Below are 26,517 nucleotides of genomic sequence, written 5' to 3'. Positions count from 1 at the left end.
CTTAACTAACTTACTAACTATTTATAAGCAGTAAATTACGAGTTTATTGAGGGAAAAGTCGTGGTTAATAGTGAATATGTGTTCCCTATACTAAAGTGTTACCCAATCAATAATTAAAATGATAACTGTAACAGTAACAGTAAATATGTAATGTTGTCTCACCGGTGAATGAGACATGAGTTAATTTGAAAGCGTTCCGTTCCACCCTCGACCATGGATGTCTCTCGCGTGTAGTATGAATATAATCCAGACGTACAGTATTATATTCGCAATTACTGACTACAGTAGTGACTATAGTAATTACTTACTAGTAATAACAGTAAATTATGCATAATTAATTAATCCCAACCCAAACCATAAATTCCCGTTCACACCTAGAACAATAACTATAAAGATAAATATAAGGATATAGTTCTAAAAAATCATTCTAAATATAAAAGAATATCACTGTCCTCACCACAGCTATAATGATATAGAGAAACGATATTGTTGGGATCACTTTAAGAACAAATCAAAATATTGAGAAAATCGCCTTTAAAGACCTGAAGGCATTTTTAGACTCATAACTCCAAAACTGTAGCAAGGAGAGTCAAAAGGTAGATATTGTTTGATAGAACACTTTAAATTTTTAGAAAATATAAATTACATTACAATTGGACATTCTCATGCTGAGAAACTCCTGATAAAAACAAACAAATATATATAATTTCAAATATAATTTTACACATCTTTCTTATTTGACATGCAATAATTCAGGAAGGCAATAAGATAGGTGGAAAATAATTTTTTGATGAAATTCTCTTACATGTGAGCTGCATCTGGATCAAATTCTGTGGTGATAGCATAAAGTAATCAAAAGTTACAGAATTTGGAACCAAGGTGGCTTTTTTGTTTAGCCCTTGATGCCCCCTAATGGGCATTTTTAAAATAATTCTTCCATGAGGAATACTTTGTGATCGACGCAAGGGATTATGTTGATTTTGGACTCCGGATTTTTGATTTTGGAATATTGGAATACTGGATGTTGATTTTGGAATATTGCTGTGCCATTCTACGATCTGTGCGTGTTTCATGAAGTTATGAATAAAAATGCCACTTGAAATCTACATATTTATTTTTAGTTAAATAAATAGTTAAAAAAATAAAAACATTTTTTTCTATTTATCAGTAAATAACTCAGCACTACACTAGTAGTTAATCGAATTGGCTACATGCATTGTAAAGTTCAGACTCTAAGCTTTCAAATGACACCTATTTTGATGCCTATTTAATTCAGTAGTTTTGAAAAACATGATTATTAATGTTTTCGCTGCTAGGTGACGCCTCTACACTCCGGTTTATAGAGACTACTCAGCACTTTTTAAGAGTTGATCAAAATGGTTAGATGCATTAAAAAAAACGAGTTTCTAAGCTTTAAAATGATACCTATTTTGTGTTATTCAATGTTGGAAAATAAGCATTGACGGTTCCGGGAACATTGGATAACACATTGCATCCCGCAAAGACGAGAGACATATTTTTAGCCAAATATGTTACATCATTCCATGAGTAATATATTGTGATCGCCACAATGGATTATGTTCCTCATTTTAACAATTTAAATTGCTCAATTTAATCATAAGAATCTGCTGTAAATGATGATATGCCATGATCTATGATCTGTGCAAGTTATGAGCAAATTTCCTTGTGAAATCAACATATTTGTTTACAGTGTGCACTGTTTTTGTTTTTAGACTCATTAGATGGTGAAAATAAAGCAACAGGAGCATGTCGGAGGCATAATCTGAATGTGTAAAGTTTCTGATTTTGTATGCAAAAAAAATTATTGTGTTACCTACTTGGTTTCAGTTACTATTGGCTCTTAAAGCGCGACACGCAAACAGGAGTCCTTAGCAATGCATAAAACTTACAAAAACACATTTTTGATATATTTACGGTAGAAAATTTACAAAATATCTTCATGGAACATGATCTTTACTTAATATCCTAATGATTTTGGGCATAGAAGAAAAATCAATAATTTTGACCCATACAGTGTATTGTTGGCTATTGCTACAAATATACCTGTGTGACTTACGACTGGTTTTGTGGTCCAGGGTCACATATAGAAAACAATCAGTCATACAGCTAGACTGTAACAAGGACACCTTAAAATAAAGTGTAACCTAAATTCTGAGTTGGAATCATGAAGTTTATTAAATACCTTTATCAATAACCACTTTCTGACCATTAGAAATAATTGTGACTTTATTTATTTATTGCCACTGTGCCTTTAAAACTTCTATGTAAATACCTTCTTTGCATTGGCAATGAGTGGTGAGGAATAATAGCTATTCTACTTCCTCCTCACAGACCCTTTCACATTTCCGGGGTTCTCAGAAGCGGAAGTCATTATAAGTGAGAAACTTCTATAGGTGACTGGAAACTACAACAAATATATTTTACATTTCCATTTGCTCCAATAGCGCATAAAAAATAATACAGTACAGCATTTTTATGACTTTCCACGAGGAAAAAAAATATCAAGACATTTATTACTGTGACGATCAGTGGCAGGAGGAGCCAGGTGGGGAGCACAGCCAGGATGTAGGCCCACGGTGGAGCCATTGTGGAGACTTTGTGGAGATCCAGGTAAAGCCGATGAGACAATTGACACTGATGGATCTGGAGACCGAGGCAGAGCAGCAGTGATGAGCGTCCAAGGTGGAGCCAGTGTACTAGAAGACTGAGGCGGAGCTAGTGAGACTGACTTCCAGGGTGGAGCCAGAAAGAAGGCGGTAACCCTACTGATCCGAAGGGGTGAAGGGACGAAGTGCAGCTAAAGGCCCATAAGTCCATGGCTTAGGTAGAGCGATGTCTGACCAAGGAGAGCCTGAGAGATGTGGGAGCCCAGTGGAGTCATAAGAATGGCAGCACCAGGTGGAGCAAAGGGAGGGAGGACCCAAGGTGGAGCCGACTAGTTGACGAGCTGAGGTAGAGTGAATGGTTTAGTGACTGGAGGCAGAGCTGAAGCCTGAAAGACTCGAGGCAGATCCACGCAACAGGGTGGAGTCAACAGGGAGGGTGCCAAGGGACTGAAGGGAGCCAGCAGAAGTGGGGCCGAAGGACTGGCTGTCTTTAGTAGAGGAGGTGGGAGAGGGAGGCTGAGTGGCATCACTGGAGATGCAGGACACTTGGAGCTCGTCGATACCAGTGGAGACGCAGAAGACTTGGAGCTGGGCGGAATTAGCAGAGAAGGAAGACTACGGGGATAATCCTCTTCCAAATCCTCATCATATATTGCAGAGGCCAGCTGCAGCTCACCCTCAGCGGTGGAAGTGTGGGAGGGGCTTCATTCCACACCCTCAAACTCCACGAGGACCCCCATTGCCAAGAATGATGTTGCCGGCTCACTCACCTGGTCAGACTCTCTGTGGGGCTTGGCATCCTGGGCTATGATAGGCTCAGGTGTCGTCTCTGGCATTGTGGCAGGCTTGGGCTCCGTGTCTGCAGTGTGCACTGGCATAGGCTCCATGCAGGGTGTGAGAGGCAGCTGGCTGGGCTCTGGGTCTGGAGTGGGGCTGGAGCATGGATGGTGAATGGAGATCTGTTATTCACCAGTGCCAACTCCATGAATGTGGCAAAGTGTCCCAAAGGACCGTTCATGGGCAAGTATGCCTTAGACCGCTCACTGAGGCTGGTGTAGTAAAAAATGCAAAGCAAGTGTTCCGGATAGTGGGTGAGGCACAATCAGATATAAAAATCCCCTTGTGTAGTCTTTAAGGTTTTGCTCCTTCTGCTCCAAGCAGAGCAGGTAAGTCCACTAACTGCTGGTAAGTCCATTTTGTTCTGTCACGATCAGTGGCTATAGTAAATCGCACGAAGAAGGATATAACAAAGAACAGTTTTTAATTCAATAATACAAAGCAGGAATGCACAGGAGATAACACTGGGAGAATAGCAACCACATTAAGACATGGACGACATGGAACAATGAACAGAGGAAACTGAGGAATTATACATACAGAGATAACTCTATGAAAAACAGGTGAATGTAATAAGTAACTAAGGAAACTAAGTAGCAAACAACTGAACAGGGAAAATGAAACCAAAACACAGTGAAACTAAAAAGAATTTAGAAAATTGCATTTGTCATAAGAGAGAAAGATATTAAATCTTTCTGTCACTCTCTCAGCCATTTTAGTAACACTCACACAGCAGCATTAACTAGTTTTCTGTAATTGAATGACAAGGTAATGTAAAACAAAGCACACTGATATAAAAGTACAAAAAAAAAAAGATAGATTTATGATGTTAATAACTGTGGAAACACACCGTCGCAGTCTGTGAAAAGGGTCCAGTACCAAGTTTCTCAAGACTCAATAGGACATTCATCAAGAGTGGCATTGTTCTTTAGATCAGCAGACAGCACTCAGACGCACACTCCACCTCAGTCTGTGACCTGCTCTTCTCTCAGTGATGGTACAAAACAAAAAGCAACCAAATGAGTCCAGTTCCTGATATACAGTACATCTACTCCTTTGATGTAGCAATTTTGCTTGGTTTATTAAAAGTTGTACATGGGCCAGTTTTGAACCCCATACCACCTGTGCTAAAATATGTCTCTCTCAGAAATAAGGGCTTGTCAAGTCAAGAGTAATAACAACTAAAATACTACATCATACACATTTTCTACCATTTGATGTGTCTATTAAATTATTTAAGAGTTGTATGATAGGATACACAAATTAATTAAATAAGCACAGCACGATCGCAAATCAAATTGCTGCGCTGGCGTTGCCAGCTTTGCGCATCTCTCAGAAACCAGCTCTCTGTCAAGATTAGTATAAACTAAGATGCTGAATCATACATATTTTCTACTAGCTACTTGATATGTCTATTTAGATTATTTAAACCTCATACGATATGATAGGCTGCATGATATTTCTCAGTCGATATCTCTCTCAGAGATGGCAAGCATTTAATGCATTCTTTATAATTTGTACAGATTTGCATTTGTATTTGTAGTAGAAGTTGTTTAAGCAATTTTCAGCCAGTAAATATTTTCTTTCAACTTCCATGCTCTCTAATCAGCTATATCTTGTACATAAAGTTCTACTGGAAAATAATAATGATGTTTTTTGTTTGTTTGTTTGTCTTTTATGTAACATTTAGTATTATTGTTTTAATCTCGAAGCACTGCACGTGAGGCTATCGGCTCTGACAATTAGAATATATTTAAATAAATGTTATAATTATATTAAAAATAATTATTTTATGAGTTATACAAGGCATGTGAAGTAATATGTGGTGAGACTTGCTACCGCTAATACATTCACAGACATTGCTGTGAGCATGTAAGATATGCTGCTGTTGCACATATAACATATATGAAATAACCCCTGTAGCAGATCTATACAGGTGGAGCTGGAGAAGGTGGACTGCTAACAGCAAACACTACCAGTATTTGAATGTTGAGCCAAAACTCATTGGCCACTAATGCAACAGCAACCAATCAGCTGTGCTATGTAGATAATGATGTGATCACTACCAAATTGAGTTAAGGACCAATCAGCCTGTGCCATCTAGAGTTTCATGACAGAACTAGGTATTTCTTTCTTTATATTCTTAAAAAGAATGTAAAGGCAAGTTCTACCAAACATAGCAGATCCCTACCTGGACTCCATAGTGTCTTTGGTGAGATAGACAATCCAGTAGACCAAGTTAAAGGCCCCAAAGGACAGAGGAAAGAGGATGCGTGAGTACTTGTCAATAATACTAGTTCCTATCAGCATGTTGTTGGCAGGGACAGTGGAACCTTGCTGATGGAAATCACACTGAGGCGGCCTGGGGAACCTGTCAGTAGCATCTCTTTGGGAGAGGGAGTTCAGCCTTTTCTTCAGCACACCTCCAGGATCTAGAGGATTCTAGACACAGAGAGATTAATTTGTGACATAAGAACAGGCAAACAGTTACATTTTGCATTTTTAAGATTGGGCAATGGAAAACAGGGGAAACACTGCAGCTGGTGTAATATGAAAATATAGAAAATTCTATTACAGTGTTTTTGTTGTTGTTGTTGTTGTTGTTGCTGCTCCAGTGGAAGCAAACAAACAAGCAAATGATATCTAATATCTAATTTAATATGTACAGTATCTATTTATCTATTAGGTTTTCTCAGAAAAAAATAAAATAAAATAAAAAAAGAGGAAAGTGGAATTAGCTGTATTTCAAACAGTCTGTAAAGATAATATAGCTGAAACAATTTAAGTTAATTTGTGTCAACACTAACAAACTGTCATGTTGTGGCAGGGAGTAGGTGAGGCAGGATCTAAGTGCAGCTTCTTTAGTTAAGATAATAAACAGGAAACAGAAATCAGGAGTAATTCAGGGGATAAAACACAACAAAACAGCCTAGTGTAACTAAGACAGTAACCAAAAAAGAACTGAAGAAACTAAGGGATATAAATACACAAGGGAAACAAGATAATGAGCAGCTAAACTAGAAACAGGTAACGCACATAGTCAGAAACTACAACTAAGTGGATGGAGAGGGAAAAACAGAAACCAAGTTAATTGGAGGAGAGGCTGGGGGAAGAGTTCATAGGGGAACATGAGGAAGGCAGAGGGAAGGACCAAGCAGGAGACACTGGAGGGTGGAGCCAGGGAATACATTTTGGAGGAAGGAGCCAGGGAGGATATGACAGAGGGATGAGCCAGGAAGCAACCCAGAGCAGAGGCATTAGGACAAAGGGCAACGGTGGAAACGATGGAGCCAGGAGCTCGTCTGTCTGAGGTGGAGCTGTAAGTGGGAGAGACCCGTGTGTTGCAGAGGAGACGAAGACCCGGGGTTACTCCATAGGACAGGAGGGCCAAGGCAGAGCCAAAGGTTCGCTGAAGCAAGTCGGAGACAGGGGCTCAGAAGACAGAGGCAGAGCCTGTGAAAGCATGGACAATGGTGGAACCAGAGGGAAGGAGGAGCCCGACAGAGCCAGAGGGGTGAAGGGCTGAGGTGTAACCGGAGACCCGGAAGTCTGAGTCAAAGCTAAAATGACAATGGACCAAGGCAGAGGCAGAAAGACGTGGGAGCCCGGTGGAGCCCGAGGGAGAGTGGATCCAAGTTGGAGCCGATGGGTCAGAAAGCTGAGGTGGGGTCCGGGGCTCGGCGGCTCGGGGTGAAACCAGGCGGGGTCTGACTCCAAACATTTAATCCAAAACAATCTGGGTCTGCGGTGGGCTTTTTGCAGTGGGTGTGGTGAAGGGCTGGATGGGTTCTGGGTCCATGGCAGGGGTGGGCTCTGGCTATGGGTCCGAGGAACACTTCACCATCGAGTAGGCAGACTCCAAACAGGTGAGGACATACTCCCTCCAAGTGAGATCCCCATCGCTGGCAAGTCCACCCACTGGCTGTTCTGCATGCTGGCCCAATAGACAGTCTTCAGACTGGCATCATTAAACTTGGAGAAATAAGCCAACTCACAAAGGTGGATGGAGTATTCCAACAGAGGAAGTCCCAAGTGATGACGGCTAGTGACTGCAGCTCCTAGATCCATTTGTTGGGTTGGGAGTAGTTGAGACAAGATCTAACTACAGCTTCTTTATTCAAGATAATATACAGGACATAGAAATCAGGAGTAATCCAAGGGATAAAGCACAACAAAAAAGCCTAGTGTAACTAAGACAATAACTGAAAAAGAATTTAAGAAGCTAAGGGGAATAAATACACAAGGGAAACAAGATAATGAGAAACTCAACTAGAAGAATGTAATGAACATAATCTGTAACTATGGTAACAAATAATGATTGGGAACAGGAAACAGGAACAGAACACATGACAAGGTGAAACAAACTAAAAATCCATAAAACAGCATGAAAACCTCACATAAACACTTTAGCTTTGTGAGCAGCACACTGATATGCACTGTTGTTGCACTTTGGGACAAATTCAAATCCTGGCTTGTTGTTCTTTCCGATTCCAGTCTACAATCAATACTAAATAAAGGCTGTTTGTTTATGTATTTAAAGGCATATAAATTCTCCAGATGGGTGACAATTAATGATATCTGTAAAATGAGTTTAAATCAGTCTTTGCTTTGACTGAATAAGGTTATTTAGGGCTTTTATTTGCAGCGCCTTAGCCCCTTTCCGGCTTTGGAACGTTTTGGCATTGAGCAACTGCTTTGACTCGGTTCCATCATTGAGCAGGTTTCCAAGCTGTGAGTGTCAGCTGCAGATCACTGTGTCGCCCCTACTGCAATGTGAAATCGCCCAGGGAGCACCTGGCTCATGCTGCCATAATACCGCAGCTATTTTTGACACCGCAACAGGCAACAGCTAACTCAGGCTAAATATCCAAGGCAATGGGACATTCACACACTTGCATCATATCCCTGGCTCTCCATATGTATTTTATAAATGTGCACAGTTGCACTGTTCTCCAAAAGAGCCATCATATATGAATATTTAAGATTTTTAACCTCAGAAATGCTTATAGGTAAGGTGTTTAATTTCTGCACAGTAGCGTCACCAAAAGAATTGCAAAAATAGTGACTTATCTCAAACACACCTTACTGCTCTTTTCCCTACTGCCTCCTATTCACATTTTTTTCCCCCCAGTTATGACGTATTCTTACCCCAATCTGCTGCCATTGCTTGAGCAAGAAGGTGATATGTCTGTGTTTTAAAAATGCCACAGTGTTCAGCCTCAAGAGTTTTTAAACTGGGATACAAGAATAAATGGTAACACTTTACATTAATGTAGTGAAATTGATCTATTATAGTGAGACTAAAGGATGTTGTTTTTGTAGTTTTCTCATTCATATCTCATGACTCACTTTTCTTACAGTGTTGCTTATTAAAAGCTATTTAAAAAGGTCATGATGCCTATCCACAGTAATGTATAAAAACTAATTCTTTGTTAATCCAGATGAAAGTATCAATCTTTATTGTAAAAAAAAAACAAAAAAAACATGAGATATTAATAATGAAAATTTTAATTCCAATATTAGTTACCTGTGAACCTTATTGGGTGGAAACCTGCAAACCATTTATTCATGAGTTATAAATGTTTGTAACCTGTGAAAGTACACCTTAAAGTGGACACAAAGTGAAGCATTTATTTATAGGATATGTGAGATTAAAATTTTACTTCAGAGCACGCTGGAACAGTCCTAACAACATGGCTTTACTGGATTCTATATTTATATGTGTAATCGCTGTGTTACTTCTTCTCACCTTTTAAAGGCTGCCTATCTGTAATCTCATCTCCTATTACTCACCTGATCAACTGCTTTATTTCTTCTGGGTCTGTTCCTATATCATTAAAAACTGCTGCCGTTACTCCTATTTTGAAGAAATCAGGACTAAATTCTTCTGCTATGAATAATTTCAGACCTGTATCCAATCTACCTTTCATTTCTATACTGCTAGAAAAAGTTGTTGCCTCTAAGCTACAATGTCATCTTTCTGATAACAATCTTCTTGATCCCTATTAGTCTGGTTTTTGATCAGGCCATAGCATTGAAACTGCACTGCTAAAAATTGCCAAAGCCTTCTATCTGCTGATTCTGGCTATCTTACTGTTCACATCATGCTTGACTTAACTTCAGCTTTTGATACTGTATCCCATCACATACTTATCTCTCCTCTTTCAGCTATAGGCATCACGGGTAGTGCCATTTCATGGTTTACATCCTATCTCACAATTATTCATTGCTGTCCATAACTTCAAATCTTTCACTCTCTCAAGGTGTCCCTCAAGGCTCTCCTTTTTTAAAAAGTCTGAACTTTTGTTTTTGACTGATGGGGCATTATTAATTCCAACTCAAAATATTAAAAATCTAGGTTCACCCTTCACTTACATTTCAATCTCATCTAAACTCTATTTCCAGGACTGCATTTCACCACCTTTGCAATATTGCCCGACTGCGGCCTGTTCTCAGCCTCAAAGACACTGAAACTCAACTAGAGTTGCTGGCTGCCCGCTAAAACAATGGCTAGATTACAATGTGTAAAATATTCTGCTGCTAGAGTCATTTTTTTCAAGCCAAGAAGTCTGAACACATTACCCCTTTGCTCTATAATCTACACGTATTGCCTGTTTCTGTCCGTATTCAGTATAAAATTCTCCTTTCAACTTTTGAAGGCCTTCATAATCTTGCTCCCCACTATCTGTATGAACTGTTGCACTATTATACACTCCCTCGCTCTCTTCGGTCATCTGACTTAAAACTGCTTACTGTACCTCGCTTTCGTCTCTCATCAATGGGTGATAAATCATTCAGTGCAATGAACTCTGGAACTTACTTCCACTAACTCTTCGAGACACCTCTACTATATATCCTCATTTCAATCACAACTAAAAGTATTTTCAGCCCCTCTGTCTAGTATTTTACTGTTTAGTTTTTGTGTGTTAATGTGTATATGTGTGTATGTATGGTCCCACTTTATATTAAGTGGCCTTAACTACTATGTACTTACATCAAAAAAGAAGTACAATGTACTTATTGGGTTCATATTGAATTGCAAAACACTTTTGCTGCTATTGAGGTGGGATACGGGTATGGTTAGGGACAGGTTTGGTGGTAAGGGTAGGTTTAAGGGTAGGGGTAAGGGTTAAGGGATGGGTCAACAGTGTAGTTATAAATGTAATTACAGAAATTAATTACAGATGTAATTACATTCAGGTGTTTTTAAAATATAAGTACAATGTAAAAACATGTATGTACACAGTAAGTGCATTGTATTAAATTATTCATTTAAATGTAAGTACATAGTAGTTAAGGCCACTTAATATAAAGTGGGTCCGTATGTATATATGCATGTATCATGTTGATGACGTTTACATCATTATCTCCATGTACAGCGACCTTGAACTTGGGAAAGCCACTTTATAAATAAACCTTTATTGTTGTTATTATTATTATTATTATTATTATTATTACTTCAATGTATTAATACCAGGTACTGCAAGTGTGGATAGCCAAATACTCAAGTTACAGTGGGCTTTATCATGATATCAAAAATAATTATTGATTGCTTATTAATATGTTAATGTTATGTGATGGTGCATTAAGTCATTGATTTTCATGATTACTACAAAACTGTTAAATTAGATTTAAAGTTTAATCATTTTTGTTTCAAGTTTAAAGTTGAACTGATATAGTGCATCAACAATAAAAAATATTTTCAATATATATAAAATACAATCTCTTCTGTGTGTGCAATAATAATTAATAAATAAATTATTTGTCTGTCCACTTTACATTAAGGTGCACTTTTACAGGTTATTCATGTTTATAACTCATTAATAAATGGTTCATAGGTGTCCACCCTACATTAAAGGTCACATGTATCTAATAATGGAATTGCATTTTTATTTTTTTTAATATCTCATTAAGTTAACATAAAGATTATAAAATAAAAATAAAGAAATTTGTTTTTATACATTGCTGTGGATAGGCATCATTTTTGCACTTTTTTGCAGAGTATCATGGGTAAGACAGAGTAGCTTCTGACAAACAACATAGTAAGAAAAGTGACACGAGTCATGAGATATTAATGAGAAAACGACAAATACATCCTTCAGTCTCACTATAATAATAATTTTGCTGCAACATGAAATAAATCAGGAATCTGGTTTTGAGTGAAATAAGTATGAATAAATATATTTATTAAGTATTTTATTTATGAGTTTAAAAATGGCTCACTATTTGACATGTATTACATTAAAGTCACCCTTTTTACTCATGCAGTTGTAACTGCTTATTAATAATGCATTTGTAAATGAGTTATTATGAATTTGGAACCGAACCAAACGGAGCCACAGACTTTATCATTATGCCTGTGACATCAATGACATGCAATGGAAGAGTGACTGTGACTTTACACGTTAATTTACTTCCTCGTGGCAAGAGTACTAAGGCATTGTGTATACCCCTAGAGCAATCAAGACAGAGAGGATAGATCCCCTCGCTTTGAGCCTGGCATGCTTTCGCTTGGATGTTTTGCTACATTTAACTGATTATATAATCTGCAGCAGCAAAATGGTTGAGGAGGCCACTGGCTGTCTCTTTTCGTCTAGTGTGCTTGCTATTAGCTAAAACGAGAGCGAGCCATGAAAGTCAGAAAGAAGAGAGGCTGGAATTAATGGAGAAACAAAGATGTAGATAAGAATTACCGAAACAAGTTCTCCATCACTTCTGGCCGCTGCTGCGGCCGCAGCACAGGCCATATTGGCCCGCCGAAGCTCCTTATTGGCCTGCAAGGTGGAGAAATAGTTGACAGCAGCAAACTCGATAAGGGCAGAAAAGACAAATGCGAAGCAGACAGCGATGAACCAGTCCATGGCGGTGGCATAGGAGACCTTTGGTAACGAATGCCGGGCGCTAATGCTCAGTGTGGTCATGGTTAGCACTGTGGTGATGCCTGTTGAGAATACATAAAAACAAACAAACAAAAACAGCTTGATAAAGAGATTTCAGATTTCAGTTTTCAGATGAAGTTTTAGCAACATCATTAGTTTAACTTGATCCTAAACAGTAATTAAAAACAGTGATTTAATGAATAGCTCATTCAAAATTGAAAATTCTTTAATTATTTACTCAACTGCATTTGACACCCAAAATCTGAGCTGTGAAAAGCTCTTTTTTGGAAAATGTAAAAATATGAAAATTTTCTGTGAGCATATAAAATGTTTTCTGTAAACACTTTTCATCAGGCTAACGATACAGTCAAAAGCAAAACAAATTCAATGACATATACTTGAAGTACATATTTATTTATTTCAAATAGATGTTTATGTCCCTCTAAAGGAGGGCCAATAAGTCATTTGGTTGCCATTTGCAATTTGTAAAACCAAAACACACCAGACATGATTTGTAGACAGGGTTATCATGAAATCTTAGGAAATCTTAGTCTTAGGGGGAAAAAAGGTTATTTGTAGTTCTATAGATCCATTTAGTGGATTTTAACCACCCTGAAATGAGTATGAAATCTGCATTATGAAATTGGTTTCATGCTAGTTTCTGTGATTTAACAATGCCTTGATTCCAACAAGAGAAATGTCATGGTTCTGTGTCTTTAGCTATGTCTACAATAATCCGTCTGCACTGAGACAGCATCATTGTCCTGCGAAAACTGAGCTTTTTGAAGATGCTCTCCGAAGTGGATTCATTTGAAAATGGACTGTGGACTTGAAGTGGACTGTGAAAATGGAGAAATTATAAAACGATGATACATTTACTCATGTGACGCGTATTGTACCAATAGATATCTGTTTTCGCTTGCACAATGTTGCTAAAGATAAATGGTACAATCTTCATATTATATTCCTGTAAAGATGACAGAATATTTACTCATAATTGCTGTCCTGCGTCAAAACATTTTGGAGGGCAGTTATGTTTTATACCATACATGGAATGGTGAAAATGATTGTGCCAGAACAAGCAATAGAACTTTATTATGTCTGGTCTCTGTGAATCATCTTAGTGAGCTTTGATACATTTGTGGGGGTGGGGGGTGGGGAGGGTACAGTTATTTCATAATGGATTATAGAGGCCCATGGTCCGCTGGTGCGTGTTGGCTCTGTTGAATAGGTCATTTACTCAAAGCTCTGCATGAACTCCCATGGAATAGCTGCAGGATAAATAGCCATTAGTTCAGTAAGGACTGAAAAGCCTTTGAGATTCAAAGTGATTTGTCCAAAAGATGACAGATAACATTATTTAACAATCTTCACGATATTGAAAAGTGTTGTTTCATTTAATAAAATATATTCATAGAATGATAACCCAAAGGCAAGGGATTTTTATTTTATGAGCAAAGAATGGCCTTTCTATATTACATTTAGTTCATGTTTCTTAATGTTTGGAACTATAAATCTTCTGTGTTGTTTTTTTTTTTTTTTCCTAATAATTTTCCTTTTTTTTTTTCTCCCCCACATAAATATTTCTTTAGTTTGCATATTGCATATGATTTCACCAACTATACTACAGACAAAACCATCAGAAAACATGATGAGATTTTCTATTAAAAGTTGAATAAAGTATTACTCTCACGTTCTGTTGTGTTTTCAGTTTCATTTTCAATCACCTTTTTCATTACTCACGTTTTCATTATTTCCATTGTTTCCTTTCTGTTGTCATGGTTTCTAGCATGTGTATCACTGGTTGTCATGGTTACTCATTATTTCATTATTGATTTCACACACCTGTTCATTGTTTGGATCCTTGGTTAGTTGAGAATATAACATCCTCAGTTTCATTCATTCATTACAGTTTCATTATTCATTCACTCATTATTTGTTTGTTGGCTGTGACGGAGTACACGGTTACGTAGTTTTCTCGTGTTGGATCATTCTCTTTTCTTTTGTTTAACAAAGTGACTGCTACATTCAGATCAGCTACGCTCACCTTGTCTTCTTAACAATTACTTTTTTTGGTTTTGGTGTTGTTAGAATATTGCAAAAATACTAATATAGTATATTAGTAAAAACAACATCAAAATGAATACTGTTAATCCTATTGTTGTACAGTCCAGTAGAAAGTCTAGTCAAAAAAAAAAAAAAAGAAAAAAAGAAAAACCTGCACCAGTTAACCCCATAGCTGCCGAGATTGCAGATTTCTTTCAATAAGAGTGCTATTAATTTCATTACATTGTAAAACTATTTTGTTTCAAAATATAGTATCCACTCGACCAAATCTCTGCCATATCATGCTCACTACCTAAGGGATGCAACCTCTATTCTTCGAGCCTCTACCCCCAGGTTCAGATGTCCTGGGACATGAATCACCCTGATGAACAAAAATCTGTTATGGGCCTAGAGTAGAATCTGCCTCGCAAGCCTGCACAGGGGGTGAGAGTGCAACCCTCCCTGACAATTCAGGTAAGAGACCACTGATGTATTGTCTGTCCTGACCAACAAATGACAAGCCTTGTAGGTACGGAAGGAATCTCCTGAGAGCCAGGAATTACGCTAGCATCTCTAGACAATTTATGTGCCAATCAAGATGAGTGCACTTCTAAACCTCCAGCAGGCTCACAAGATGATTTTGTTCCACCTGTGTCTCATGCTATCGTAGACCGTTTTTGCTCTCTATGATTGGAGTATGCTCAAGTGAGTGTGCCGTTCGGTGAGAACCCTACTGGCTGGTCGCTGGCAGTCGATCTTACAGGTCAAGGTGCAGTCGGAGATCGGTTGGCAACTCTGGTCTGATGTTTGGCAATTTCTGACGAATGTTTCTTGCCTGGTTCTGCTAACTATCCAGCATGGTTACACCATCCAGTTTCAGAGTGGTCTGCCTCATTTTATTGTCTGCACCTCTCCAGTGAATAATCAAGGACACAGAGCCACCCACTTGCGAAAACTCACCAAGAGGAGATAGATAATCTTCTGTACAGGTAACAGATAAACTGCTTTCTGAAGATCTAAATCTGAAAGGTGATGGCGCCAACACAACCTTTTGATTGGTATGTGACGTATGCCTTGAGGGGCGGTGCAAGTGCCACCAGGCAATAAATTGGCATGATTCTATACAGGCTTCAGACACCTGGGGGTGTTCCCATAGTGTCAGCTACTGACACAGCATCAAGTGATTCTAAGAAAGGGAGACAACAGTTCCACTTTCTCAAATACTTAAACACTGAATTTGCACCTTGTGAGTTACTGATAGTTGCTTGTAAAAGATGTATAATAAAATTCATTCAAAAAACAAGAGAACATTTTGTACTCAAAGTTGATGTGTTAGAAGCAGGAAAAATGGGCAAGCATAAGGATTTGAGCGAGTTTGACAAGGGCCAACTTGTGATGGCTAGAGACTGGGTCAGAGCATCTTCAAAACTGCAGATCTTGTGGGGTGTTCCCGGTCTGCAGTGGTCAGTATCTATCAAAAGTGCTCCAAGGAAGGAACAGTGGTGAACCGGAGACAGGGTCATGGGCGGCCGAGGCTCATCGAAGGCTGGCCCGTGTGGTCCGATCCAACAGACGAGCTACTGAAGCTCAAATTGCTCAAGAAGTTAATGCTGGTTCTGATAGAAAGGTGTCAGAATACACAGTGCATCAGTTTGTTGCGTATGGAGCTGCATAGCTGCAGACCAGTCAGGGTGCCGATGCTGACCCCTGTCCACCGCCGAAAGAGCCAACAGTGGACACGTGAGCATCAGAACTGGACCATGGAGCAATGGAAGAAGGTGGTCTAGACTGATGAATCACAATGTTCGGGTGCGTGTGGGTCCCTTACCTGGGGAACACATGGCACCAGGATGCACTATGGGAAGAAGGCAAGCCGGCGGAGGCAGTGTGATGCTCTGGGCAATGTTCTGCTGGGAAACCTTGGGTCCTGCCATCCAGGTGGATGTTACTTTGACACTTTCCACCTACCTAAGCATTGTTGAGACCATGTTCACCCTTTCATGGAAACGGTATTCCCTGGTGGCTGTGGCCTCTTTCAGCAGGATAATGCGCCCTGCCACAAAGCAAAAATGGTTCAGGAATGGTTTGAGGAGCACAACAACGAGTTTGAGGTGTTGACTTGACCTCCAAATTCCCCAGATCTCAATCCAATCGAGCATCTGTGGGATGTGCTGAACAAACAAGTCCGATCCATGGAGGATCCACCTCACAACTTACAGGACTTAAAGGATCTGCTGCTAACATCTTGGTGCAGATACCACAGCACACCTTCAGGGGTCTAGAGGAGTTCATGCCTCGACGGGTCAGGGCTGTTTTGGCATCAAAAGGGGGAAAACACAATATTAGGAAGGTGGTCATAATGTTATGCCTGATCGGTGTGTATATATAAAATTTCAAGCTACAATATCAAAGTGAATTGTCCAGTGAGTGGTGGTAAAAGGTGTTCAGTTTTATCTGAAACAGATTAACACAAATCTGTTAACTGTTGCTGTACATATTAGAGATGGTCAATACCATATTTTTAAATTCAATATGATACTGACCATTTGTTACAATTTTATAACTGATACTGATTATTTTTTAAATGGCAATGTGGTTTTTCAAAATAGTGTTTATTTTAAACACTATTTTAAAACGTAATTAAGTTTTAAAGCTTACACTTTATAAAAAGAACATTTAGCACTTTCTAATTGTTTCTAATTTTTTTGTTGTCATTGTTTCTGCATGTGCAAATTAGCACTACACCAAGCTACATTTCCTTTCTGCCATTCTCTCCATCTCTCTCAGTTTAATGCAGAAGTGTGCATTGTGAGTGTGAAGATGTGTGTGGCCACACCCTTTCTTTTCAGTCATGTGACACAAGCCACCTAAATATTTCTATATAGGTATTTTGACACAAACATCAAACTAAAGTACCCAAAACATTTGAAATTAATGCAGAAATCCATGTTTTGTATTAATATAATTTTAATATTATTAGTTATTAGTTAGTAGTGTTTGTTGTTATTGTTGTTTAAAGCAAATGATTCCAAATACACACGGTCAGGCCAAAAAAAAGTTGCTGTTTGGATTTAAATAGGTAAACGCTTATGATCGGATAATCATTGCAGTGATTATTATGTTTTTAGCATGTTATATATTTGACCAAAAATTGATGACTTTACAGAGTGCTCACCTCTTGCATTGACAATACAGATCTTGACCAAAAATTGATGCACCTCTTGATGGAAATAAATGTTGTAATGTTATTTCCATAAAGAGGTGCATACATTTTTGGTCAAGATCTGTATTGTCAATGCAAGAGGTGAGCACTCTGTAAAGTCTCCTCCAGCACATCCCAAAGACTTTCAGTGAATTTAAGGTCTGGACTGAGAGGTGCCAATTCATGTGTGAAAATGATTCTTCATGCTCCCACACAACAATTCTTCCACAGTTTGAGCCTGATGAATCTTGACATTGTCATCCTGGAATATGGCCATGGTGAGTCTTCCTACATGGTTGTTTAAGAAATGAAAATCTACACAATACATCAGTTAGGTTTAGAAGAACTGTTGCCAAACATTTAACATGCTAGAAACATAATAATCACTGTAATAATGATCCAGTCACAGACTCTTTAGCATTTGCCTATTTAAATCCAAACAGTGACAAAGCTGAATGTTCAGCATCATACAGTCTTCAGTGTCACATGATCCTTCAGAAATCATTCTAGTGTGCTGATTTGCTGGACAGGAAACATTTCATATTATTATTATCAATATTGAAAACATTGAAGAAAAAAAAAAAAAAAAAAAAAAAGCAGCAAAAACTGTTTGCAACGTTGATAATAATAATATGAAATGTTTTCTAAGCACCAAATATTACTATTTTACTATATTTTTGATAACATAAATCTTCTTGGTATAGCAGTCTTAATAAAATAAAGTAGTCTTGGTGAGCATAAGAGACTTCTTTCAAAAAGAAAAAAAGTTATATTGCCAAACTTTTGACAGGTACTACCAAACAAGTTTACTGTTAGAAAAAGCCATATATATGGAGCTGGTCTGCATTTCCCAAAAACATTGCAAGCCAAAGTTGATCATAGAATAATTGCCACCAGCGGTCTCTACGATCAACTTAGGCTTACGATGCTTTTGGGAAACTCAGCCCTGGCTATCAGATGCAAATGTCAAAATGTATTACTCTACAAATCATGTGCTATGTTAAAAATGTTTTGAGATCATAACAGAGTATTGTGCAAGGAACTGTGCTAAATTACGTCTTCATTATTCAATAATCTGCCAACGTAATGATAATTAGTGAGAAAAAGAATAAAAGTTGTTGGGTTTTTAAAAAAAAAAAAAATAGATATAGAGGCACATATTTCCAATGAGTCTGGGTTGCAACTTTCATTATTTTCATGACATGCCAAGTCATATGCTGTCACTGTACTTTCCATTCACCATTTATGTTAAAAAAAAAAAAAATCTGCAATGCAGCCTCAAATATTTTTATATTTAAAAAGTCTTGCCTGGTACCATCAATCAAGGACGATCATGCAGACATCTCTCATCAGTAAAACAATCTTTGCTTTTTGCATTTTCACCACACTATACCCCACCTTCTCAAAACCTGCTACTTTTAAGGGCAAAGGTGTTGCTGATAAAATCTGCCATCCTATCCACATCAGGACTAGCTTGTTGTGTTTTCTGTGGGTGATGTATAGGGCAGCTCATGGTCAGTGGGTTGAGCAGATAGAAATCAGATACGTTTTCTTATTCAAGATGAGACTACATTCAAGAGAGAGAGAGAGAGAGTATCTGCTATGAGGACAGTCCAGTATGATTCCTTACAGAAGGGTCATGAAACTGTTAAACTTTATGTTCAGAAACTCTGAACTTATAACTGACACTCATAACTATTGAATTAAATATTACATATATAGCTCAATCACAACTTCATGGCCCTACACAATCGATACCTTCCACAGATAAATATAATTTAAGCTTTTCTCTTCACAATCTAATTAAAAAAAAAGAATGAATGTTCAACTGCACTTATAAAATTAAAGTTTAATATTTAGACAGAGCTTATTTATACAAGAACCCATTTAATGGATCCTGAGCATGAATAGAAATGTAGTGAAGAAAGAAAAAGAAAGCAAAGGCACAAAAACGAATCCTAGGGGCAAAAGAATGCTTTTAAGGGCAAAAAGTCGGTCCAAATTAACCTCAGTCAATTACATCTTTGAACCATATGCTTTGGGTTATTTCAGCTCTTAGTGGTAAAAGATTGTGATGTAGAGAAACTACAATAGATATGGACAGTGAGTGCACCTATTCATCTCTACTCTCTAAAGCAAGTCATTTGTCAGAACCTCTTACTCCTTTTCTTTTTTACACTGTATTAAGTTTTCTTTCACATCTATTTTCACAGGCATAGCACTCTCACCTCAGAACTGAGAAAGAACTGAGAAACATGCTGTAGGTTACTCACCTCTCTACATGAGCCGGTGTTTGCTTTGCAGAAACTAATCTCCTGACATGGTGTAAATAACACCTCACTCAGAGCAAGCCATTTTTATACTAAAGTTGTGACTTTATCAGCAAAAGATGAACATATCCCAATTAACCCATTTACGTATGCAGGCAATAAAGCTTAAATGCATGTGGCAACTTCACTGACTGGTGGGAAATCATCTTTAATATCTCAATCTTTGCATCTGTTTCTATGAGAGTGCCCCTATCAAGACATATTTCGGCAGTGAAAATTCAAATGCTGATGTGATTTTCATAAAGATAAATTCTACAGTTGTAGGTTATAGACTGATACACTCCTAATTGCTCCAAAACCCATTCCAATAGCCCCATTGAAACACAAGTGGGAGACCACTTAGAGGTTTGCTTGAAACATTTGTGCATAACAAATTAATCAGCTGAAAAGGCCATGAGGACAAAGGAAAGGTTAATACATTTTAACACTACTTTAGCACTCTTTAGTATGCAGTAAAGTTTAATGCAAGATAATTCCATACTCTTTCCACAAGTGAAAATTTGAATCATCTTTTCATGTGTTATATATGGAAAATAGGACAAACAGAGGAAGGCAAGGAAGAGGATCTCAAAATGTTTGCTTTTATATTACACCACCACAGAACCAGGGCCAAGGCACTTTAAGTGATTTAGAACCATTGCCAACAGTTGCCAAGAAGAGTGCATTAAGATAATGAAGCAGAATGTAGATCTACATAAAAAAGTAACAGAAAATGTGCATCATCTCATCAAGTTATTAGCAAATTTATCTGGAGTCTTTTTGTTTACGAAGAAAGACTTTGATGTTTATTTATGCTGGCGCAATTTTTGTGAGAACTTTCAGTATCAGTCAAGCACTTCACAACTCTTCACTTTAAATTGTGCTGTAGACAAATTTGTTTCATATCTGGTGTGCTTAAAAGTCAAACACCTTCTTCTGCTTTCTCTGGCTCAGTTCCAAAACTTAGTGAGCTGCTTTGCCCTCTGCTGCCTATATAGGCTGCTGTCTTTTAAAACATCATCCTACCTGAAATGGAGCTTCAAGAGTGACTGATTTGGAATACTCTAAATGGGGGGCAAGCCAGAGTGCTACTCATGTAAAGCACTCAAGTGACTCAACAAAAACTTAATTGTAATCATTAGTGATCTTCTTCTTATTATTCTTCTTGAGTGAAAGCCAGCCCATAGAATTACTTGCGGGAAAGTTTAGAAATTTGGCGCACAGATAGATGACATTCTAAACATTAACCACAGCAAATTTGGAGTCTCTACCTCAAACACTCTAGCGCCACCAACTGTCCATATTTGCACTCAGATTTATGTTAATAACTTTTGAACCATAAGGGCTAAAAACATTTTTCTCCCAATTGATTGCACCATATGACATCATTTTCCATTGTGAAAGTTGACTAGTCAAATTGTTCTCGAATAACGCCAACATGAATGTGAGGCTGTATCTCAGCAAAGCCTTAGCATATTCAGTCCAAACTTGGTTTGTGTTATGACAAACATGACCTGAAGATACCAGCACAGTTTGTGCAAACAATACCCAATTTTCCCATATAGGCCATTTTGGGTCTAGATAATTTTGAATTTCTTTGAAAACCTAGACGATTTTCACCAAATTCGATTTAGATCATCTTCAGACCATGCCAGCAAAAAATTATTGATTTCATGTTGATAGACAAAACCATTTTCATTTAACATATCAATTTCATTGAGGTCATGATGCCAAACTGACAACAAACTTTGTGTGTCACTGTCACCCCACACTGACCAGTTCACATCAATTTTGTGTTAACGCCACCTATTGGTCAACATTTATAAGCAATGAAATCATATTACAAGTAAATGCATTTATATTTTTTTTTCAACCATTTTGCCTAAAATCATCTACAAATGTGCTGAATTAATCATTTTTACAGATAGTGCACTTGACCCCTTAATCACTGCTTGCAGCTATATTTTCAAATGAGTTTGCCATTAGCAAGTTAACAATGAACATAGAATAAATAGCCCATACAAAAAGGTAAAATAGTCTAAATAATCCATAGTCTGTTTAATTAATACTTTTCAGCACTAAATTAATTATTATTATGGTAACACTTTAGTATAGGGAACACATATAAACTATTAACTATGATTTTTCCCTTAAAAAAAAAAACGTCTAATTTACTGCTTATAAATAGTTAGTAAGTTGGTTGTTAAGTTTAGGTATTGGGTAGGATTAAGAATGTAGAATAAGGTCATGCAGAATAAGACAGTAATATGTGCTTAATAAGTACTAATAAATAGGTAATATTCTAGTAATATGCATGCTAATAAGCAACTAGTTAAAAGACCCTAAAATAAAATGTTGCCATTATCACTTTGTACACTGTTTGGATTTTTTTTTTTTTTTTTTTTCACTGAGCTTGTTGCTATACATTCTAGGATTGCATTCTGTTTGAGTAATACATTGGAATTTGGCCAAAACAAGGTCATAATGATCTTAGAAGGCATAATGTTCCTGCCTACCTTTTATCTATGATCTATTGTTCCTTAAAAATGCTGCAGCCCTCTAGTTCTGAAATGCAATGTCTGATTTCAATACTAATTTTGTATGCATAAAATGCCAAGCAGTCTTGCATTTAGTATTATCATACTAGTGCATGTGTAGTGAGCCCAACAGACGAACAATTAAAAACGAAGCAAAAAACAGAGGCTTACCAAACACAGTTCTGGCAGGTACTGACTCTTTGTCAATCCAGAAGGAGACTTGCGCTAAGATCACAGTCATAATGCAAGGGATGTATGTCTGGATCAAGAAGAAACCCATTTTCCTCTGCAGGTGGAAGTATACCGTCATGACTATGTATTCACCTGAAACAGATGGACATAGGACATCAGTGGCATAGGCAATCCTAAACAAGTCTGTATAGATTCTGTAGAAAAACATTAAAAACAAATAGTAATTCTAGTTTGAAAAATGTCACATTCAACATATACGTTTAAGATTTATTTAAATCAAGACAATGAACTTTTAATTTTTCAACTGAAAAAAAAAAAAAAAAATGTTGGCAAGAAGTTGGCATTAAGAAAGCTCTCAGAATTGATGCCAGAAAACAACAGTCATTTGTCACTAAATCATGTGTCCCAAAGATCATACCTGTGTTTGATTTCAACCTCTCACTAGACACCGTCTGTCCCATGAGATCATACTGTAGTAGACTGGAACTCTCTTGAGGAACTTCCACTGAAAATAACGGTCCTTTCTTCCACGTGTAAACAATCTCACTCATAGGGTAGGCATCTATATTAGGCACAAATCAAAACTAAAATCAGTCATACCAGTAAATCCATTTAAAGGGAATATGTGCCATTTTAACATACATACAGCTGCCAAATTTCAAAGGGCATGAATGTCCATCCATTGGAAAATTTATCAATCGCATGGGGCACTCTGCATTGATGGTTAACCTAAAAACAATAAAAGTGTTACCTTTAATTTATGTGAAATAACAGACGATTTTGTTAAACTCTATACTCAGTGGGGTTCAAAAGTCTGAGTTTATAGGAAAATTCTTCTTCTTCAGTACAGTATTGTATAAGAATACATTGAATTACAGTTTTATTTTAAACAATTAACCAGTAGGACTGGTAAGAGAATGTGTTAAGCTTATACTGCAGTTTTAAAGAGCAAGTGTGCAGTCCATATTTGACTTGGAGAGCAAATGTTCTGGCACGCAGGTTACCTCATGGTGTACAGAATAGTTCCGTTCTGCATGATGCGGAACAGCTTGTTGGGAGTGGTCATGTTGTGTGAAATAGAACGTTTGCCATTTCGGAAAAATGTGTCCGGTGTCCAGATCTTGCTGACCATTAGGTTGTTGAGACGCAGGATCTCAATGGGGCCCTCAAATTTCAGCCGGTCATCAATCCACGTTTGCCGAAAAAACACATCCATTGTGTATTCCTAAGAAATTATTATTCTTTTTTATTGTTTTATTAAATATTCACATGTAGTTTCCATGACTACAGTTTTAAATAAACACAAATCTAAACTGTCAACAGCAACCCACAATACTTTTGTACGAGTGAACATATCAGCAAAGTGTCATCGGGTATGTATATGATTCAGGCTGGTATACATTCACCACCAGGAATGGTATTTTTATCCTTTTTTCCCCACTAATCTTGGCAGAGATTTATCTATACTGTCGTTCGGATTGTCACAGTGTATCACATGGCAAGCGAGGTGGCTTTGGACACTGTAAAAAAATAGTGTAGCAGTGTAACAGAGGAAAGAAAGCTGAGCCGGGACCCTCACTGTCAGGGATTGTCAACCAGATTAAAATCCCTAAGCTGCTATAATGACATCCTGCCCAAATGTCAGAATAATGAAGCCAGGCCAACATGACTAGAGGCAGTGGACATAGAAAACATGCAATTACAGTGGATTTAGGTTTATATGCATGATTGCATGTAATTGTTTTTACTCACATACCATTTCCACATCAGAAACAGGACCAAAGCTGGTGACAAAGATGTCCGTTTTAACCTCTGTGACAGGACCTATAGTTTTTCAAATATAAGTAATAGAAAGAAAGAAAGAAAGAAAGAAAGAAACATGAGCCTTAGTTCACTCATTGCAAATATTTTAAACATAATGATCTTACAAAGCAGTAAAGCAGTTTCTAAAGATGAACTTGATGAAGACTGACATGCAAAGTCCAGAATAATTTACAGTGAAAATAAAGTAAAATGTATTTATTAAACTACCTTTAGTAAAACTTTAATATGTTAAGTAATTAACAGCAGTTGCTTACCTCCAAATCCAGGTCGGAGTCTGTTGTCATATCCATCTAACAATCTATCCAAAATGCGCGTAATGTTATCCAAATATATCCTTGTCTCATTCGGTGGATTTGCAAACACCTGTCCAATACTGTAAACAGACTCAAAACCTAATTTCCATTTTCACACATGAATAAGCAAAGCAGAAAAATAAACACATGTGCAAAGTAAGATAAAAACACTTTGCTACTTACCAAGACAGGAAAAAACATGTGCGTATCCAAGCCATGCTTTACGCGCACTCTCTATCCAAGTGTCCCCTTGTCAACTGGTGTTAGTTGCACATCCCATAATTTATGTGTGCGAAAGGAGCTGGTGTGGGTGCGAGGCTTGTGTGCATATCCTGAAGCTTTTATGCTTGAAGTCTTACTGGAGTTCCTCAGTGGAGTTCCTCTTCTGACTCACTCTGATGGAAAACTAAAGTGCTTTTAAAGAGGCAGAGGGATGTAACCAAAGGACATTGACAAAGATCGAATAAAGCTTTATGAGAGATTAGAGGAGAAAGACTGCTGAAATATTCTGATGTTTGAATTTACACTATGATTGGTGTGCTATTTTGTCTGCTTAAACATATCAACTTTGATCATTAGTTAATGTACATTCAAATACTTAAAATGTCATGAAACTTTACTTAAAATCTTCATATTTATAATTAAATTCACCACCACTGTTTTTTTAAGCATTATATAATATTTGCCAATTACTTATTTATGAATGTTGTTTTAAAGTGTTATCAAAAGCATGTTGTCTTTGCTTACTGAAACATATGCATTTATTTCAATAATAAATTTAGAGTTTTTCTCTTATGTAATATACAAACATTTAAAATAGCTTTTAAGTTAGATTTCATCAGTTGTTGTGAAAATTTCACTTTCAGCTTACAGTTAGGATGAGAATGTATAATATTAAGCAGAAAGATATTTTCGTTATTGGATTTTGTTGAAATGTGGATATTTTTTATGAACTTTGTATTTATTTTTGTTTTGTGATTATTCGATAGAAAATCTCTTATGCAATAAAATGTCATGCTCAGTATTTCTAGTCATCGGCTGTCATGCAATGGTGATAACATGGCTCTTTCTATGCTGATACAGCCTTTTTCACACACTCAGAATTGATGGGATCACATCTGCACCATGATGGCTCTTTCCACAGGAGCTTATTCAAATGATGCTGTTTGAATCTGATGGCATAACCTGTATCACTCACATTGAAACAATACTAAGCCATTATCCTAATCCACAGTCATTGGGTTTTAATGCATCAAGCCATCATCCACCATTGGATTCATCTTACATTTTATGGCCATTCAGTGTGCACTGTCAGTGAATGACAATTACATGGTGTTATGGGATGGGATCAGGAGCTTTTAAAATTCTGCCACAGTTTCATCAAAGACCTTGGAAAAGTGAAGTTGCCATTAGGTTACGTCATGAAATAAGTCCAGTTTGATCTATACCAAACCCAAACATGATAATCATGGAGCTTTCAGGAAATATAATGATGGCAGAGGATGTTTTTGATACGACTGTTGAACAATGAAATTGTTGGAATGTGAAATACCAACAGAGGCAGCCCTGTTGACTACTGAAGCATAGCGAGAACTGGGAGGCAAAATCCAAGCAGAGGGGGTCAATGGAGCATGAACAGGGTGTAAAGGTGTGCCAGCAGACATTGATACTGTGCTTCTGGTCACAATAACACTGCACCCAAGCAAATGTTCTCTGTATGGTCAGTATGGCATTTTGTAAATAACAGTGTAGCCATTGTCGGGGGTGGGGT

The 26,517-nt window shown here is 37.5% G+C and overlaps 1 protein-coding gene across 2 annotated transcripts in view; it reads right to left on the bottom strand.

Annotated features, from left to right (window-relative positions):
• The window catches only part of gabra6b (gamma-aminobutyric acid type A receptor subunit alpha6b), a 32,258-nt gene extending 7,102 nt beyond the window's left edge, over window positions 1-25,156 (bottom strand). The window contains exons 1-9 of one of the 2 annotated variants that reach the window (XM_048167233.1): window positions 24,930-25,156; window positions 24,708-24,826; window positions 24,386-24,453; window positions 23,634-23,854; window positions 23,276-23,358; window positions 23,048-23,191; window positions 22,609-22,761; window positions 12,158-12,405; window positions 5,656-5,906 (exon numbers count right to left, since the gene is read on the bottom strand). In XM_048167233.1, the coding sequence (XP_048023190.1) occupies window positions 5,656-5,906; window positions 12,158-12,405; window positions 22,609-22,761; window positions 23,048-23,191; window positions 23,276-23,358; window positions 23,634-23,854; window positions 24,386-24,453; window positions 24,708-24,826; window positions 24,930-24,964 (1,322 nt within the window). In that variant the 5' untranslated portion in view covers window positions 24,965-25,156. Of the gene's footprint in view, window positions 1-5,655; window positions 5,907-12,157; window positions 12,406-22,608; window positions 22,762-23,047; window positions 23,192-23,275; window positions 23,359-23,633; window positions 23,855-24,385; window positions 24,454-24,707; window positions 24,846-24,929 lie in introns of both variants that reach the window. The other variant, XM_048167234.1, reaches the window with a different exon arrangement.
• Window positions 25,157-26,517: the final 1,361 nt, after the last annotated feature.

The sequence above is a fragment of the Megalobrama amblycephala genome, linkage group LG18 (assembly GCF_018812025.1).
Source record: "Megalobrama amblycephala isolate DHTTF-2021 linkage group LG18, ASM1881202v1, whole genome shotgun sequence".
Taxonomy (NCBI): Eukaryota; Metazoa; Chordata; class Actinopteri; order Cypriniformes; family Xenocyprididae; genus Megalobrama; species Megalobrama amblycephala.
Note: the sequence above shows the minus strand (reverse complement) of the source record. Positions and strands in the feature narration are given on the sequence as shown.